At 40.1% G+C, this 19,351-nt stretch overlaps 1 protein-coding gene across 3 annotated transcripts in view; it reads left to right on the forward strand.

The window, feature by feature from the left end:
• MGAT5 (alpha-1,6-mannosylglycoprotein 6-beta-N-acetylglucosaminyltransferase) overlaps window positions 1-19,351 on the forward strand; it is a 114,134-nt gene that overhangs the window by 80,141 nt on the left and 14,642 nt on the right. For all 3 annotated transcript variants that reach the window (XM_063400950.1, XM_063400951.1, XM_063400952.1), the window contains exons 11-12: window positions 2,204-2,337; window positions 11,649-11,798. In XM_063400950.1, coding sequence (XP_063257020.1) covers window positions 2,204-2,337; window positions 11,649-11,798 — 284 coding nt within the window. The remainder of the gene's footprint in view (window positions 1-2,203; window positions 2,338-11,648; window positions 11,799-19,351) is intronic.

Genomic DNA, 19,351 nt, shown 5'->3' on the forward strand with positions numbered 1-19,351 from the left:
ACAGACTGCCACTGGTGCAGGCTCTTGTGCAGAGACAATTGCTTCAAAATGAATTTTCTGAAGAGTACGACGGTATTGGAATTTTAATAAATAACCATTTCCAATTTTTACTGCTGAAAATGACTGTGCATCTTCCTCTGCAGAAAAAGTGGTAAATAGATTGTAGGCAAACTAATTCTGAAGCATGAGTGATTCCAGTGCTGTGGATTATTCAAGGATTTTCCTTTTTTTTTTGTACTAGGTGCAGATGGGTCCATGTGTTTTGTGATATTTAAAGTTTATATTTGTTATTTTGTTCTCTGATGCAGAGATAGCACCATCTTTATAGGGCTGTGATTAAAAGTGCATATTATGCATCAGTAAAGATTTTATGGCAGATTGGAACCCTGGACAGCTTCCCAAGATCCCCAGACTCTATTATGTTTTGAGAACTCTGATTATAAGGGCAGAAAATTATCCTGAGCAACAAGCAAGCCATATTCAAACTTGTGGCATATTACCAAGTACTTGGCTGTTCTCTGAGTTTTCCAGAAGCGTGAGAGCTTTTCCCCTTTTTTTTTTCCATGTTTTTAATTCAAATACCTTCATGCAAAATAGCAGCACTGGTACTTCTAAAAGTTTGTGGTCTTGCTTAAAAATCTGAGTGCTGCTTCCTGTCCTTGGTGTTTGAGGCACTGAATTCCACCAGTTCTAAGTGCTAACTTTAACAAAGGTTTATTTTTCTTTGGAGTGTGTGCTGCCTTGCCTCTCCTTTGAATGCAGTCTCTCATCCAAAAATATGAAAGGATGGAAAAATGCCCCTTTTCAGGCATATTTGAAATGTGCTGTTTTCAGTGTAAAATTCTAAGAAGTCCTTGGGTCTAAGTGGGTGCCTGGCTGTTGCTGAGGCATTTTTTGTGAAAAAGAGTAATTGTCATTTGAAAGACTAAATGTAATGGCAGAGGGACGTGTACACTGTGTATGGTTTCTCTGTTCTCCTGCATTATCCACTTGGCTGATTTTCAGGAACAAAAATGCAAAACCTCATAATTGCAGTAGATTTTTTTTTAATAACTCTACTCGAGGTTTAGCATTGCATGTATCGAAAATGCCTGGGCCGTTGTCTTTGGATTTAGGGGATTTTGTTTTGTTTTGGGTTCTTAAGCTTTTCAAAATGTGATTAATTATCAGCTTCTGTGCCAGAATGTAGCAGGAGGCCCAGAGAGGAGACCCTGCTGTTTATTGCAGCCTTTTTCTGTGTGCACTTGTGAGGCTATGGCATTTTTAGAGGCAAAAAACCCCATGTGTTGGAGTAATTTTTACAAAGTAGGGATGGATTTTTACCTGTAACATTGAGTGTTGGAGTCCATCACAGGAATTAAACACCCACTCAACAACAACAAAACAATCCAAAACAACAAAACCCCTTACTTTTAATGAGCCTAAATATCTGTGTTTTTATAGGGAGGAGAACAGTGACCAGCACTGCTGGAAAAAAAACCAGCAGGGGCTGAAAATAACATAAAAAGCTAGGAGTAAATTGCATATCCTTTGCACACACTTTTTTTTTGCCTGGATTGGATTGAAAACAGTTTTGCCAACTTCACCGGCCACCTTTAAATATTTTATAATCACTTTGTCTGGGAGATTCAGGCAGTGCAATTTGTATTCTGATTTACAGTGTGACTCCATAGGCCAGTAATTAGCATGGGTACATAATACTCAGTGAGTTGGGTGGTTGGTGTTGGTAATTCCAGTATAGGAGGTGAACCCAAAAATTTGCTAAAATTTATTTATGCCATTGAGCAACACCCAGCTTTGCTAACAAGCATAAATCCAGGGGGTTTTCAGACTGTTGGTATTGTATCTCTGAGATTTGTCAAGCTGGATTTCTTCTGTTTCTTTTATCTCTAATAATAAAATAAAGCTTAGCACACAGACAAAAAAGATGATTACCATTGGACTCAGTCCAGCTGCAGAGTTTTTATTATCAGAAACGAGACAGAAAATAGCTGCTTACTCCTGTAGGCATATGGAGCAGGATTTAAAATTAATAAAAACTATTTTGGGTAATAAAGCAAGCAAATGTGTCTTTCAGTACTAATAAGGAGGTGATCAGTTACATAATATGTTCTTCCTTATAGCTTCTTTTCTGACAACATTCACTCTAATGTAGCATAAACCAATATTTTCAAAGGTGCTGAATGTGCTCTGTTTCTTCCAGCTCACACTCCAGATAACAGCTTCCTTGGATTTGTGGTAGAGCAGCATCTGAATTCCAGTGACATTAAACACATTAACGACATCAAAAGGCAGAATCAATCTCTCGTTTATGGCAAAGTGGATAATTTCTGGAAGGTGAGTTTTTTACACTCATATGCTTGAGCAAATTTATGTTGATCAATACAATAAAGCATCATTTGAAATTTGAAAGTGTCCCTCCTGTCTAAAGCCATTAAGTTCTTTATCTGGAAAGGAAAATTAAATTGAACATTTTGAAGTCTTTCTGTTAGAGAAACTTGTGTCTAGGTTGATGTGGATCTTTTGCTGTTTCTGTACACGTTTCTGATAGAATAAAAAATATAGTCTTAATGTCACAATCATTTTAGAAAATGCAGAAGGCTGGTAAACATGATGGAAAATTTAAGGTGTGAACTTCCATCAGTCATAAGCAAACCTGTCTTTCAATTACTTCTGTTCTTATATCTACAATGAAAAATGTGCTGTATTTTGAGATGGAAGTTCTGTTTCACGAAAGGCTCTAAAGGTGTGCTGTCTCATTTTATCTTCCTGTAATAATACCAGAGTTTTGTTTCTTTAATATTGCCATTATTGTATTTTCTCTCATCTGCAGATGAGAGCAGCAGGATAACAACACCAAGATTTGGTCATATTTTCACTAAATTATATTGTGTTATTAAGTAATAGAGTTATAGTGGTCTCTTTTTTTATTTTTTTCCACCCACTGTCCTCTTCTCTGGCTCCTTCTTCCAGGCTGACACACCTGGGAATGTGTCTCATGCAGTTTTCAAAGAGATTACTTACTGGTAGCTGGATTTATTCCAAGTTACCTCCAGCTCTGTGTGCCCAAATACTCTGTATGCCTGTATCCTCCATGTGCCTTCCCTCCTGCCTAGAAAGATCTTATTTTTAAGCCTCTTGTCAACTGAAAAAGGAACTTATCATTGCCATACATTGGGCCAAACAATGTAGCACTGTGAGACCACCTGGATCTCACATTGTCTTTTCTTTTCTCTTTATTGGCATGAGAATATTGGTCTTGCACAGTTTTTCAAACCACAGAAGGAGAATTCTTTCTGGTGACTGAGATTATACACAATAAATTCTCTGAAGATGATAGCTGCAAGTAAAGGGTCTATCTGTGAGACAAAACAAAACTAAAACTTGATAGAAATAGTAGAATGTTTGCAGTGGCAGCAGAACAGGTGGAGCTGGATGCTTCTTGGCTACTGTGCTGGAAAATATGTAGTAAATACATGAAAGTATTTATTTATTCTGTTTGGCTCATGGTACAGCAGGACTTAGTGTGCCCCTGTGTGCAGTCTGTGCTGTCTGCAGAGTGCTGGAGCAGAGCTGGAATCCTTTCCTCAGGTCTTTTCAAGCTCAGGCTCTTGTACTTTTACTTGGCTCCCTACTTGTACTTTTACTAGTGACTGATCTCATTGTCAGTCTCTCAGGAACAGCAGCATAATAATCATCTAAACTTCCTGACCTGACCTGCAGTGCACATCAGCAGGAGGACCTGTTGAATACTGGATTTAAGGAACAAGACAGCTCCTTGGTCACCAGAGTGTTTTTCACTGACATTTTATATCTTTCTTGATTTATTCAGTCTGAATGGATTCAGAAATATGTATGGATGGTTTATATTAACAGAGGGGAGATTTGTGATCAGTCTCGGATTCTGTATGACACACAGGATATTCATGGACTGATTAAGGCAAAACCAAGGTTTTTTGGAAAAGAATAGCCAGTCTTGATTTTTAAATAGCACACAATGGAAAGCCCATTGTTTCCTCTGGGGAAGTCCTCCAATAATTGCCTTCTCCTTTAAGACTTTGCATTATTTCTGGTACAGATTTCCATGTGGTTGTTTCCAGTCTTAGTAGCAGTTATAAACTTTTTCAGCTGAACTGATGATGCTCTGTTGCCCTGTCAGAATATATAGGTTGAGGTCAAAGTAACCCATAGTCATCTCCTGAAAAGCCTGTATATGCTGAACCCCTGAGAGCTTTGTGCTTTCTAATCCTTAAGAGTTTTCACATGTCTATTTTCTCTGAACCGTCTCAAAATTATTCACATTCCTCTTGAAATGTGAATGTTTACAAAGGGCACGTGGCATCAAATCCAAAAGGAAATCCTGTCTCATTTTTAGACAGGTCCCCTTTCCACCATTAGGAGCTCTCAGCCAAGACCTTTGTATCATGTTTTATAGTGCTGCTTTGCAAGTCACTGCTGTATTTTATCAGTATTGCTTGTCTTGTTTCTTCCAAGATGTTTGATTTGGTATCTGGTCATATTAAAATATGTACTGTGTGCTGGTAACATCGAGCAGATTAAAACTGTAACTTGCAGATTTTAACTGCAGTCATGCCCATATGCACTCATATATAAAGTGCAAATCACTGCAGATAGACTTTGAATCAGTTACAGTGTGGGACTTCTTATCTGGAGTGATAAAATCCAATTCTTGTGATCAAGAGAAAGCCTGAACTAATCTTGTGTCTGTGTAATTTGCTTATTTCACGTTTCTTTCATTTTCCCTGCTCCGTGCTCTTTTCATCTGCCACCACGGCTTGTATGGAACCAGACTAATCTATTTATCCTGCTCCTGTTCTTTCTACTGAACGTGGCCAATTAATGAGAAGTGTAATCTGCACAGAGTACATGTGTCACTGCTGGGGGTGATCAGTCATTAGAGGAGCACAGTGGGGAGGGGAGCGTGTCCCTGTCCCCAGACTTTGGTGCTTTTGGGGAATGGCAGTGGCAAAGGAATTGTTTCATTTTAAACCAAGCAGGCTGAAGTGAGAGAATGAAGTGTGCACAGGGCCTCTTCTCCCTGGGGCTGAATAAACCACCATGGCTTTATATAGCCATGGACATGGGTTCTTTCCTGTGCCTGAGCCCAGTGACATCCATCCCTCATCACAGTGGCCCACTCTGGCTACACCTCGTGAGGTCAGGGAGGATGTATGGTGAAAATAAGATAAATCTGCTTTATTTCCCTCTGATAACTGCATCAGTCCTAGGTGGGTTGTGGATTACAAATAGGAGGCTCTGAAGGATTTTGCCACATTTCTAAAGGTTATCTTTAGAGGTAAGCTATGAAGGGCAGCATTTGCCAAGTTTTGGAAAAGTGTTTGCCGGGATTAAAGATTTGGGGTTTTGTCTGGGATTTGTGGCAGTGCTAAGGAGTAAAGAGAGTCCTATCTCTGCCAAAGTGGGGGAAAAGAAAGGAATTAATAAAATGTGTGTGAAACCTGTAATGCTCTCCATTATCAAAATTTACTTTAATTACAGAACATTTCAATTAAAAGAGAATGTTCGAAGCCTTTCATGTTGCCTTAGCTCCTGTTCCTAAGTCTTTTCTTTGTTCTTCTTCCTCCAATTTACTATTAAACTCTTCCACTAATAAGACCCTTAATCCTGAAAGAAAGTCAAGATTCATTTTGCAATACTTGCTATTTCTTTTCTTTTTTTTCTTTTTTGTGGGTTGCTGTGAGAGAAGTCAGAAGGTTGCTTGTATCAGAAAATGGGCGTCAATGCATACCATAAGTATATGATGACTGCTTTCATATTTTATTATAGTGTGTTGGAGCTGTCTTGAAAATATTTGTATATTTAGAGGCAAAATAATGTGTGAGTTCCTTACTAATGCCACTTGAAAAGCTGGGCATTCTCCTTAAATATATCCTGCCTGCATAGCAACTTTTGAAGAGCTGCATTGGAAATGGTTACCTTTAGCTTGTTCTCAGTGGGAAAGCACATCATCGAGGCTGTTCACTAATGTCCTCCCTTTAGAGCTCCAGGGAATGTGTAATGAAATGTAATTTCCCCATCATATGCCCTCTTGCATGAGGCAGGAGGAAAATCCCTTCCGTCTGATTGGTCTTTGTACTTCTTGTTTAGTGCTGTACTTTGAATAAATATTTCATTTCAACTTTGAAACTAAAAGAAAAGTGAGTAAAGGGACAGAAGTTCCTTCTCACCTTTTCTGCCATGTGGTCAGTGCACTCACAAATTGTCTCATGGTCATTCTATTTTGTGTTCCTCTGAATGTACAGCAGCCCTGGGGGCTGAGCAGTCGATAAAAGTTACCCTGGAGCCTGGCACCAGGAGCACTGTCCTGCCTTGTGCCTCAAATACAAAATTGGCACAAGCCAGACACTTCGGCTCAGCAACATTTCCAAAATTCACCATTCGAAAGCAGTATGGATCGGAAAGAAGTCAGACAAATGAGTGCAGTAAATAACACTTTTAAAGGCATATTATTTAACATATATTATGAAAATTAGGATTTAATTTATTATGAAGAAAGAAAGAGAACTGTGTTTTTCATTATTTTACCTGTCAGATAGGTCAGTAATCACCTTCTCACTTTGCAGGGCTCTTCAGCTGCAAAATGAATCAGTGAGGTCTTACAGTACTGATTAACACAACCATCTACTGTTATTTGGTTAGCACAAAACCAACACAAGCTTTTCTTCCTGTGGTCCCACTTCCTATTTTCCTCCCTTGGTTCTGGAAATTTCCATTCAAAGGACAGGAAAGTGCTGCTTAGGTGTTGGTGTGCATTGCATGACAAAGGAATTGTCAAATCTTGGGAAAACCTCGGTGTTTAATAAACCCCAAACTTTCACGGATTAAAAAGATGAGGATAGGGAATTGGATAAGGTTCTTCAAGCTCTGCCAGAAATCCCAAACCTTCACTGGAGTGATTTTTTTCATGGGCCATAACCATGTTACAATACAAAGTCTTCATTCTTGAGTGACACTGGTTAGCTCAGGGCTTTCTTTCCACACTTGAAGTGAGGACTGAGGACTGGTTTTCAGTATTTCTGTCACTTTAGTTAAATTACCAAACATGTTTTATTTCTGTGAGAAGAAGTCTGTGCAGCAGTGGGGGGAGACATTGGGAAATTCTTTTAGCTTTAGCACAAAGTGTATGATGCCCATATTCACGGTTAGTACCGTACAGTGCTTAGTACAAATGCCAGAGATTAATGTGGCCTTGTGTTAACTCCCTGTGTGTGAGACTCATAAATCTTGTGCCAGCTAATGCCTCCTTGTTTACTGGTATTAGTGATTAATATGTACTGGCTGATATCTTCGTTTTGAGAACAAGGATTGTGTATTAGAGAAAAGAAGGATAACAGGAATATGACTTGAAGACATATTTGAGATACTCTCAAGGAGAGAAGATTCATCAAAAGAGCCAGAACCATATCAAAACAAGTCCATAGCAATAATTAGCACATGTGTACTCAGAAAATGTGATGAATATGTATTATTTCAGGAATATGACCTGGTCTCTTAAGCTACTGAGCATGAATGCTTTGGGAGAATTCCCCATGCATGCAGTGCTGCTGATAAAGCAAAGTCAGCTTTCTAACCTGACTAGTTGGTTGGAGAGTTTATTTCCTGGGTTTTGGTGACAATTGAATTTATCAGATAGTCTCTTTTCTAGTCTCTCTGTCCCTTAAAATTGCTGGGGGGACTTTTTCAAAAGCTTTAAACCCCCAGATGTTCAATATTATGATGTTTTTATGCAACATTTTGAAATTATAGTTTTGTTACTGTGAATAATGACAGCATACTTTTGCCACTTCTCTGTTCTCTTTCACATGATGTGATTATTCATTCACAAGAGTGATTCCCAATCTCTCCCCAAGAGATTTAATTCCTCTAAGATCTTCAAAGAATTCCTACAAGCTGATCGGCTTCTTTAGAAAATGCTACCAGTTTGGTGAGAGAAGATTTCCTTGGACGGGAAGAATTGTCATTATCATTTTGATGGGTTTATGAGATGACATAGTTAACTCTTTATTTAAATTTCAGATTGCTTGTTCAGTGTAGAATTCATACTTAAGAATCACTGAATCCACATCCATTTATAAATTCAGAGCAGTTTGACAGTTTCATATTTGACTTCGAGGAGACGTAATCTACTCTTTGTGATTTACCCCTGTAAAACACTGTGTGTATTTGACTCTCTTAATATTCCCCAGCCTTTGTGCACTCTTCTAGCTCCCTGGTAGACAGGATTTTCATTATTCAGGCTTGTCTGGAGAAGCCTTTGAGAGCATGACAGTTCTCGAGCAGAGATTACGTTTGTGTCACGGTCTCCATTGTCACAGCTTGCCTGTACACTGCATTCTGCCTTACTTTTGACTTGACACTTGCACAGATAAGCACTCAGATGACAGGGCTGCTCGACTTTACAGCGTGCATTTAGGATATACACAAAGATGTAGCCCGCTACTTGCTTTTCTGAATTACATTTGTCAAGCTTTATAAAACCATTGCTTCTGAATTTGTCAATGCAAGGAAGCAAGGCTGGATATATGGGCTGTTTTACATACAGTTTGCAGTCAGAACTTTCAAACCATAAAGCAGTTGAGGGCTCTGAATCAAGCTCTTTGGTAATGCAGTTGGCCTGCAGTGGTGCTTAATTTCATTCAGTGCTGAATTTTTGGTGTTCTGTGAGGGCACCTGAATGGTCCAAAATTGCACAATACTGTCATTACCTTGGACTGGCAAACTGTTGGTAAAGCAGAGTCAATAATTACCACCAGCTTCTGCACTGAGGAAACTAAAAGCACTGTTTGGTTCTTGATGAGCCATGTTTCCATATTTTTGTAGCTTTTATATTTAAATTTTTCACCCGCCAAACTTAAAATTTCACCTCTTCATACTGTGTCTTCTTGTCAACTTTGTCCTAGGGAAAGGCTTATCAAGCAGTTGTCACTTGGTTTCTCTGATGAGAAAGGCCTTATCATGATGCTTTTAGAAGTAGGTGGAAATGATTGATGAACAGTAATAACAGTTCTGCAGTCAGTGATCAACAAGAAGTACTTTTCTGAATGGCATGTTTATTTTAGCTGCTGAAAAATTGTTTCAGAAAAGGTTTGTGGAACTGTTACTCACTGTTACATTTCCATTTTGATTCTGAGGAGAAATAATTTGCCTTTTTTTAAATGTGATTATCTTCCATCCTCTAAGTTGAGGTTTGCAGTGTGGCCAGCAGGGTGAACAGTGCAGCCTGACACAGACTCAGAGAATGTCAGGTTTGCATCACTCCCCAGCAGCTCGTGATCTTGTCTCTTTGAATCCATCCTGGGGAAAGTAAAGTTCAAGTGGTTTAAGATAAAAGAACAATTATATCTGCTCCCAAGTGAGCAACTCAGGAAGCAGATAAACAGTTGAAGGAGTGTTAGTATTTTGTTTGCAAGTCACATTTCTGGCTTTATTTACGTGTAGCCTTTCTATTTATAAATGCCATTTTTGCACTCTCATTTTCTAATTCACCCTTATTAATGTCTAGAATTTGATTATGTGTCCTGATTATTTTTCTGAAGTGACTTCCTCGAATATTTACTTTTGTGATCCAAGAGAATGCCTGTCTGCAGGAAATTCAGGACTACTTAATTGCAAAAGGAGACAAGTGTTAGTGAGCTTTAGGTAAAGTACAAGGTGCTAATGGTACTTTCATGGTACTTTATTATGAAAGCAGTTGTTTTTGACTCAAATAAGAAAATAAATTAGTGTGATTTTGGTTGGATAAATTATCCATTTATTTAGATAATAGATGTTTTATCTGTGGTTTTAGACTCTGAATTGGGAAAGAAGTCAGTCATATGCCTAAGTAATATTCCCAGTTAAGGCTGTGCATAGTTAATGTCATTTTAAAACAGCTAAATATTCTGTTAAAGGTTTGTAAAATTGTCATTGCAGTCTTGAAAAGAAGTGCAATTTTAGGTAGTTTTGGTTTTGTTCTTTCTAGCTGCTTGTTCCTCAGATTTTTCTTGAGTTAGAGTGCATTTGTGTCACCAGGGTTTGTGTCATGAGCCAGTAAATTCTGAGGCAAGTGCCCTGGTGTTGTTGCTGCAGGTGGATCATGTCAGTGGTACCTGCTGCTTCCTTGCCTTCTCTTCCACTCAGAACCCTGAACACTCCAAAGCTCTGGAGGTATTAAAAGCCAGGCAGGCAGGATTAAGCTTCCTCTGGAAACAAGACCAGGCCACTCCTTTTATATTTCTCTTGCTCAAAGAAAAATTCTGAATGGATTTTCTCTTGACAAAGCATACAAGCTTCTCACAGTTTCTAATTATGGTATTTTAGCAATTACGTGAGGAGCATCTCTTACAGAGTAATTCAAATTTGAAGTAAAATAATGGAGCAAGCTTTTAGTTTTTTGAATAATTTGTGTTAATTAACCACAAGAGCAGCCACATTGAACAAGAAAACATCTTTGTCTGTTGGCTGTTTTATGTAATACCCAGCCCAGGACAGTGTCTGGTGCTGCCTTGGCATCCAGGGAGGGGTCAGCCCATCCTCCCCAGCACAAGCAGGCTGAAGGGAGAAGCCATGGTAATGGACATTAAACACCCTCTGCAACAATTAATCCAGCAAGAAAGCTGTAAGAAGGACACTCATGCACCTAGGCCTGACACCTCCTCCTCCCGGGTTGGAAAAGACAGGATTTTCACCAGCCTACTCGTCCTTTGAGTGAACTTCAGTAAAATTGTTGGCCAGCTTTCACACGGGGCTGTGGAGGAACAGTGCACAGAATTTACATGACAAAAATAGTAAAAGTAGAATTGATAAAAACTCACTTGCTGCCAAGAAGTATAGCAACTTGTTGCCTGATTTTAGAGCTATTACTAAGACTATGTGCAAATATTGAGGGAAAGTCTTCTGATCTGTGTTGCAGACTGCATGTAAATACAATCTTCAGCTAATTGCCTTGGAATGCCAGTAGTCTTTAAAACTCAAAAAAACATATGGCACTGAAAGTAAAGTAATTCTTGTGTGCAAACTGGGATGGTGTACTATTTTTTCTTCATTTTTTTAAATGCAACATTAAAGCCATTGCTCTTCTCTGGATCTTTTCCAAAATGCCTTTAAAGTTTCAGGTGGTGGAGCATTTGTAGCTCTCTCATGGAACTCAGACATTGGGTATTTAGATAAAGGGGTGTGTTCAATTATTCAGTTGGCAAGACTGCATCTTACTAAGGTAACATTCACCTCTTTCTTCACATAGAAGATAATTATTTGGCATCTTTGACCAAAACAGTGAAAATTTGATATTTCAAAATGATTTTTTAGTATTTTTAGGCTAAGTATCGTTTCGGCTTGCTGAGATTACAGCTGTCTGATGGCATCCTGGGCTTTGTCCAATCAGAAATAAAGAGGGCCTTGGTATTGATTTCTTTATACCTCAACTATGAGTGAAAAAGCTGCAGTTTTCTTCCAATTTAGTAGAAAACCAACCTAGTAATGTAATGAAAGATCAAACATCATAAAAATCAAACAAGATTGAGTGAAATACTCCATGGCTTTTGTGGTACAGGAGATAACCAGCTCTGACTCAATATTGCTTCTTCAAATTCGTAACGACTGCAAACATTTTTTCCTTGCCATTGCAGGACAAGAAGGCTTATCTGGATGTCATCCACACCTATATGGAGGTGCATGGAACTGTTCATGGCACGAGCACCATGTACATCCCTGGCTACGTGAAGAACCACGGGATACTCAGCGGGCGGGATTTGCAGTTCCTGCTGAGGGAAACCAAAGTAAGTTTGTCCAGCAGGAGTGGTGGCAAAAAGTATTTCCAAATGGAGGGCGTCTGAAGTGCATGCATTCCACCTCCTATGAATAAGCTCCTAATTTAAAAGCACTGGAAAAAAATTATCATGTGTAAAGGAGCTTAAGTTGTGTTCTGTGTGCCAGGAATATGTTTTTCATCATGTCTGTGTTTGGTGGATTGACAGCTGATATTAGAAAATCGGGATGACAACCTACAGCCCCATTTAACAGTCAGCTTGAGATACAGGGATAAATGCATTTTTCATTTTCTTGAATGTGATATTCAGCTCCAGGACATGATCAGCTGAGAGTGTGCTCTGTTTGACATGCCTGAGGTCAAAGTTAGGTAACATCCCAGAGCTGCAGAGCCACGTTCTTGCTCTGCCCTCCCAATTACTTTAGCCCAGAGCGACCCTGCTCGCTCAGGGACAAAAGCAAAGCTGCACTTCATTTGCCATTCATGGCCTTCCTCTGCTTCAGCTGTGCTCAGACAGTGAGCAGGAGAGCGTGGCTTTTGTGATGTGCTTTGCCTGTGGCTCCAGAGTCAAGGGAACTCAAGGTAAGGGACAGGATATACCTTGAAATCAACTTTTGTCCCCACGGTTTTGTGGGGATTCTCTGCCCTTGCCATAACCTTTGTGGCACTCTGCAGCATTAGAACACTTCAGTAGATTGCATTTAAATAGGATGTTTAACTTCAAGTTGGTAAAAAAGGGGGTTGTGTGTCTAAATCAGCGAAACCTGTGGAAGTGCACCACTGTTGATAGTTTCTTGCTGTGCACTTCCACAGAAAAATCTCTTTAAAAAAAAAAGAAGAGAAAAAATCAAGCACCTCTTAGGCTTCCCACACAACTGCAGAGATCTCCTTTTTTAAGTACTTGGGAAAGTGATGGTAATTTGACATCTCTGTGTGACAGCTGTGGGTAAATTATGAGTTTTTAAAGGCAACCACTGTGTGTATGTGCTTGATGCATGCAGATACACATAATGTTGCACGTTAAAAAGTCAACATTTGCTTTCGTCATAGATAATCTGAGATTACACAGCTTTTGCCTGTGTGGAGTATGAAATCCCTGTGTTAATGTGGGAAGAATATTGACCTTATAATAACCCCAGGCATGAACAGGGACTACCTCCTTAAAAAACATGTGTTCTATTCACTGAAATAGTAAAATAAGCAAATGGACTTCCTATAGAATTGCTGAAGTCCCTATACAAATGTCAGTTCATAATAATAATTATGTTTAACTAAGCCTTTCTCTAATTTTTTAATCAGCCTTCTTGCATCTAGCACAATAAAAAGCTTCAGTATTAGCTAGATACCTCATCTAATTGTTATTGGTTATATTTGCTGTGCTCTAAGAGGCAATGTAAAAATACATCCAATTTAGGACAAATTCAAGTTGGTGTTATGCAATTTGGTTGTATGGATTTTGTGACACAGGAGGGAGCAGACTGCTTCCACTCAGATTTTGAGCAGTAATTGCAGCATCAGGTAGAAGAGACTGTGTTGGGATTGTGAGGTGCTCCTGAGATAGTAAATTGCTTATTTTTCACAAAAAGTATTTGGTGAAAAGCATGGATCTGTGCTGTACTGTTCTCAGAGTCCTAGAGCATTTTAGATTTTAATGATTTTTTTCTATTGTTGTGCATTGGTTATTGTTGTTTTTTTCCTTCATAATATTGGGGAAAATGCTTTTCAAAATTTGCTGCATTTCTTAGTAGATAGCACTGAGAAAATCATTGATGTGTATCAGAACCCTGTATTAGGAAGTCAGGGGTTTAAAAATTACATCTGCAAGCAGTATTTTTATAAGGCTTTTCTGAACTTTTGTTAGCAGGTTTGCAAATGACAAAAGCTGTTTTCCTTTTAAGGAAATGATTTCTTTGGAATAGAGCCAGGCTAACAAAACTTTGCCCTGATGCTAAGCTGTTAATAGTCCATCTGCTTCTCCTAATACATAAGTATTGTTAGGGAAATGAGAGTGCAATGTATTTTGATTTTGCAACCAAATGAAATTAAATAAGGCTTATTGCATCATGCATTTTGCTTATTACTCCTGTCTAATATGTTTTCAGGATATCCAGTTGAACAGAAAAAATAAAACAGCAGCATCCTGGTATTGGAAATGGAAACTGAGATCCCCCATCTCATTTCCTTGGACATTTCAGTTGGAGGGGGACTGGGGGTGACTGGGTTTTTAAATTATTTTGCTGGCTGATGCTCAGTGTCTCGTAGGCTCTCTGGCTGTTGTGCCTCACATATGGTTACCTGTCAGTGTTGATCAGCAGCCACACTTGCTCCAGGTCTTCTTGCTGCCTGTATGTTCACAGTTGCAGGTTTTGATACCCTTTAAGAGGCAATACTTGACTGCAGCTCAGTACAGAGCACTGCTCACCTGTCACCAGTGGCCATCTGCTGCCCGTGCGGGTCAATTGTGTTTGTATCAGAGAGATCATGGATTGAATTGCTAAAATAAGGGCAGGTTTCTCACAAAAATCCAGCTGACTTGAATGGGAGCTTTGTGCCCAGAGGAGCCGTGTGTGTGTGTGCACATGCATGCAGTCATGTTCAAGGACACTCTTTAATCATAATCACTTGATTCACTAGGCAACCTGGCCAGAGTCCCTAATGAATTTACTTATGGGGTTTTGTCACCAGACTGTCTGTGTGCTGCAAATGTGTGAATAATCAGGGCCATAACTCCGAGCTGGGAACATCTGTGGGTACGGTGCTCGTCTGGGGCATCGTGGGGAGACAGCAACCTTTGTCTTAAACTTCCAGAAACCTTCAAGTGTGTTGAGACCATGGGCAAGAATTGTCTGTCGTTGGTTGTGATTTCAGCACTGTGTTAGCAGGATTTTGTTAGGTCAGCTGACAAATGTTCTGGTTTTCAGAAAGGGAGAGCTAGATAATAATTTAACAAATCACATGGTTCAGCCTAGTCAGAAGTGTCAGCTTATGCTGCACTGCTTCACTTTGTCCTTAGACAGGAAAATACCAATAGGTGATGGGCTCAGTCCTGTGATTCCTAATCAGAGCTTTGCATTCCCAGGATGGCTTTGGTCCCTGCAGTAGCTGGTAGGACACTGCTATTCCGGGCAGTGTGCAGCTGCCACCTCAGTCTGTGTGTGCTCGAAAGCAGCACATTTTGGAGGGGCTGAGGTCTGCAGGCAGCAGGGGCTGTTTGGGATTTATCATGGCTGGTTCAGTTGTGTAGAACATGATAAACACCAAAAGAGCCATGTCTGCAGATCCTGATGAGAAGATGGGAAGCATTCATCACGTCGGAGGAGAGGGGTGGGTGCTGGCAGCCTTCCTGCTGCTCACAGGGCTCCTGGCCAAGCGGGCAGCTGGAGGAGCTGGACCAGCCTCTCCTGCAGCAACCAGTGGGGAATTCTTGAGAAATAGTTCTCCTTTCGAGAAACTTTCAGATGCAACTTTTTCCTTTGAGTGAGTCACTGTGAATTTTAGAGAGTTCAAATTCTTTTACTGAGTGGGGCTTGCGATTTCTGTGTGGAGATTAATAAAAGTAGGAGCGACACCCTGCTTAGATGGTCGTAGGCAAACAAACTTTTTTTTCCTATTGCCTTTTATGAAGAAATATATATTCCACACACTTCATAAAATCAGCTGAAAAGATATTTACCTAGTGAGTCTATTCTCGAGTTGTTTGAATCACAACAGGATTGACTTTTGCAGAAAGTATTTTGTATTGGTGAGAAGAATATAGCAAGATAGTTGACCTTTGCTATACTCCTCTTTCCGGAGTTCAGAAGAGAATATATAAACTCAGTAAGGAGTCATATTAAAGTGGTGATGAACCTGCCAACCTGACAGAATAAATTAAATAAAGTGCAGTTATGTTAGAAAGGTGAGAGGAGAAGATAAATGCTCATGTGCGTGTAACTACAGCATTTAGTTTCTGGAATATGAAATTTTTTCTTAACTATTCAGCTAATCATAATTACAGTTACTGAAGTAAAGCATTCACTCCTTATTTATACTTTCGGCTGTAATTTAGGAAGTCTGTTGACTTACTTATTTTAACAGTAGTCTGATGTGGTGCTGTAAACTCCACCAAAAATAAAAAGAAAGAAAAAAAGAATTAAGAAAAACCTGTACTGCTTTTTATGGGAGGGCTTGTGAGTCATTTTTTGTGTCAGAGATGTCTCCACTGAACTGTTGCACTGTGAGAGGATCCTTTACATTACAGCAAGGAGAGCAGTGCCTTGGCTGGTGTGGTGCTGGGTGGCCAACTCACAAGAGTGTGACATTCCAAAGCAGAGGTTCAGTTCATTACAAAGGTGGAAAAGGTTCCTGAGGAGCCTTTGTTATGAAAACCAAACATTAAGGGTTTTAACTTCACTCAAGTGGGGCCAGTAATGTTACAGAAACAAATCCCCTCCTCTGGTCTGTGCAGACCTATGGGCACAGACACCCTGGGGCAGCAGACCTTGTTAGAAAGGAATGGGTTAAAAAGAAACCAACCCCACATTACTGTTTCCAGGATAATTCTCCTTTTGTATTTGTTGGGTGTGATCTCTTTTAGATAGACTTTTACAGTGTAACTCCTTCTGGCAGTCAACACGTTCTGTGTCAGCATGCAGAGCTGGCTGTGCCCTGTGCCTGCCTCAAGCTCTCTAGGAAAAACAATGGCTCTTGCTTTCAGAAACATTGCAAAGGTGAGGAAAATGCTCACAAACAGAATATGACTTTTTTCCAAGCACTAATCAACCAGTAAAGCATAAGGCAATTCCCTTTGCACAGCAGTTCTGCTGCAGCTACCAGAGATCAGGAGTAGGATTTGCTGCCACGTGTACCCACTGTGGTGTTACCAACACAGCCACGTTTGAAGTTTTGCAGTTTGAATCCTCAGCCCGACGGTGCAGGTGCCTCCCCAGGGTGCACTGGGTTACCAGACCTACATCTGATGAGAAATGACCCTAAGAGCCATAGCCAGCAGTGCACAGCTACATCACAAATCTGGGGAAGCACCGTCGGGTGTAAATCTTCACTCTGTGGGACAGAGCCCACAGCTTCATCTGTATTGAGGATGGATCTTTGCTTCACTGGTGCCTGAAAATGGGTGACTGTTATTTCTGCTTTTTTCTTTTTTTCAGTTCTTTTTCAGTTAGTGGCTTGCAGTATTTGCTGCATACTCTTAGGAAATGCCTTGAAGGATTGTTGTAGCCTTTCTGGAAATAACTAGCTGCATGTAATTCAATGGATTAGCACACGAGAGCATCCTGAGTTACAGAAAAGGCCTGTGTTCTCTAATACTTGCTCTTTTCATCATAATGAATGTGACTTTCTTGAGGCATGTAAGATATTTCTGTTTTGCTCTTTATACCAGACAGAAATACTGACTCCCTAACCAAGGAACATTCATCGTAGAGAGACTCACAGAATGGTTTGGGCAGAAAGGGACCTTAAAGATTATCTAGTTCCACTCCCTTCCGTGGGCAAGGACACTTCATAAGGGACAGTTTTCTGGAGAAGGGTCTGGATTGAGTTTGGGAATTTCAGCTGGCTTGGTGATGATGTGCTGGAGGGTGATAAAAGAGCTGAAAAAAGGATTTGGGGGGCTGCAGGCAGCCGTGAGCCAGGCTGCAACCTCAGGCCAGCAGGCAGCACACACACACACAAACACCCCCTGTTCCAGGGATCAGACACATCCTTCTTCCTCCCTTCAAAGGAACAGTGCTGCTTAAAGGTGAGGTTGGGAAATGGATGGGAAACAGGTGGTAAGCTATTTATTATAGATTAAGTGATGGCAGTGCGCTCTGTGCTATCAAAACATAAACCCATGTTTCTTTTCCCATGGAGCTTCCTCCCAAATAAATGGACCAGTCAGACACAGAACTCAGCAGTGCACAGCAGCAGTTTATTAAAAAGGTGCAAAACTAGGCAAACAACCCAGCATTCCCTACATAACAGACAAACACAGGATCACAGGAGAATTGATACTTCAGATAGCTTTAATTGCTGGTTCTCAGCTGGTTTTCTGCCTGAACTAAGGAGAAGTTTAAATAAATAATATTTTATGTGCAGACTGCATGAAATGGTTTCATGTCCTTATTTCAATGTTTTCAAGATACTACCTTTTTGTAAATTCAGCCTCTTTTGAGATTGTATATGTTATTAAATTATATGCATTTCTCTGACTGAAAGGTGGCATATTTTATGCCATATATAAAACCAGAATTTAAATAATTTGGAGAAATAATTTCTGGATCTTTTGTTATCAGCCATGGGAGAGTTTCTTTAAGATTTAAATCTGTGAGAGAGTTGAGAAACTTCTTGCAAGTAGACAACTTCTTTAACCTGAATATTGAGAACTGAAATTACAGTATTCAGCTGCATGCAGTGAAAATTGAATGTCCTCAGCTCTGCTGAGAAGTGTTAACTTGCATTTCTAAAATGAGCCAACTCTGAATTTATACTGTTGTTGCCATGGGTTGGGGAGGATTGATGCTGCAATGCCTGTGCACGACAGGCCTGGCTACAGGTTTATGCATCAATGTTGGGATCAGCTCCTAGGAAGAGCCCCCAGCTGTGAATGTTCTGTTCCTGGGATTCATTTCCATGTTGCAGAAGATTTAATGCAGAATAGTCTACCTTGACCTCTTTGAATATGTGTCCTGATTGCATGACTGTCACAGTGCTTTATTTTCCTGGTAAAAGCAGTAACTATATATATATATATATATATATATATATATATATATATATGTATATTCACATTGTTATGCAGCAGTACTGAGAAATTGCTGTTCCATCTCAGAGCTTGTAGTTCTCTTCTCACACAAACATTCAAATGAAGATGCAGAATCCTCTATTTAATTCAGGGGGTTTCATTATGTTTGGCCAGGAAAGGGGTCAAGGTTTTTTCAGACAACTCTAAAAAAAGCATTTAATGCGTTTTCACTGGGGCAGAGCAGTGCCTTTTCTAGAGCACCTGGAATCTCAGCTGCTGGAGGAGAAGCTTTGGGACGGATTTTTGCTCTGGTTTCCCTTGGAGGCGTTGAACCCTCTGAAGCCCCTGCAGGCTCTTGCTGCCTCTGTCCGGAGCTGTGAGCTGCAGTTTGCTGCCACCTACCGTTTTAATTAGGAGGCTTAATTAGTGTGCCAGGAGCACGTTCCTGTTGGCAAAGCCAGAGGCTTGGCTGCTTTGGGAGTCGGGAAAACACTGGTGCAGCTGTTCCTGGAGATTGCTGCCTTCCAAGCTGGACCTGCAGGAAAGCCCCAGGAGCTCCACTCCATCACAAATCAAACCACCAGTTTTTCCCCTGCCCAGAAAAAGCCCTAAAAGGGTCTTGTTGTTGCCTCAGCTCCATGCAAAAACCACCTCAGCTCATTACAGATGGTGATTGTCAAATGTGCTTTACAGGACATTCCATTGCTGCTTGGGTGGGAGGTGGTGAGCTGTTGAATTTCTCCCATTTTCTTCTTAGCATTGCATTTTCTTCAGGCTGGTACATTTAGAATGGGCTTTTGTTTCTTTTAAGCAAGCTCTTAGCTTTTTTGTGAATAACA

The sequence above is a fragment of the Prinia subflava genome, chromosome 6 (genome assembly GCF_021018805.1).
Source record: "Prinia subflava isolate CZ2003 ecotype Zambia chromosome 6, Cam_Psub_1.2, whole genome shotgun sequence".
NCBI lineage: Eukaryota > Metazoa > Chordata > Aves > Passeriformes > Cisticolidae > Prinia > Prinia subflava.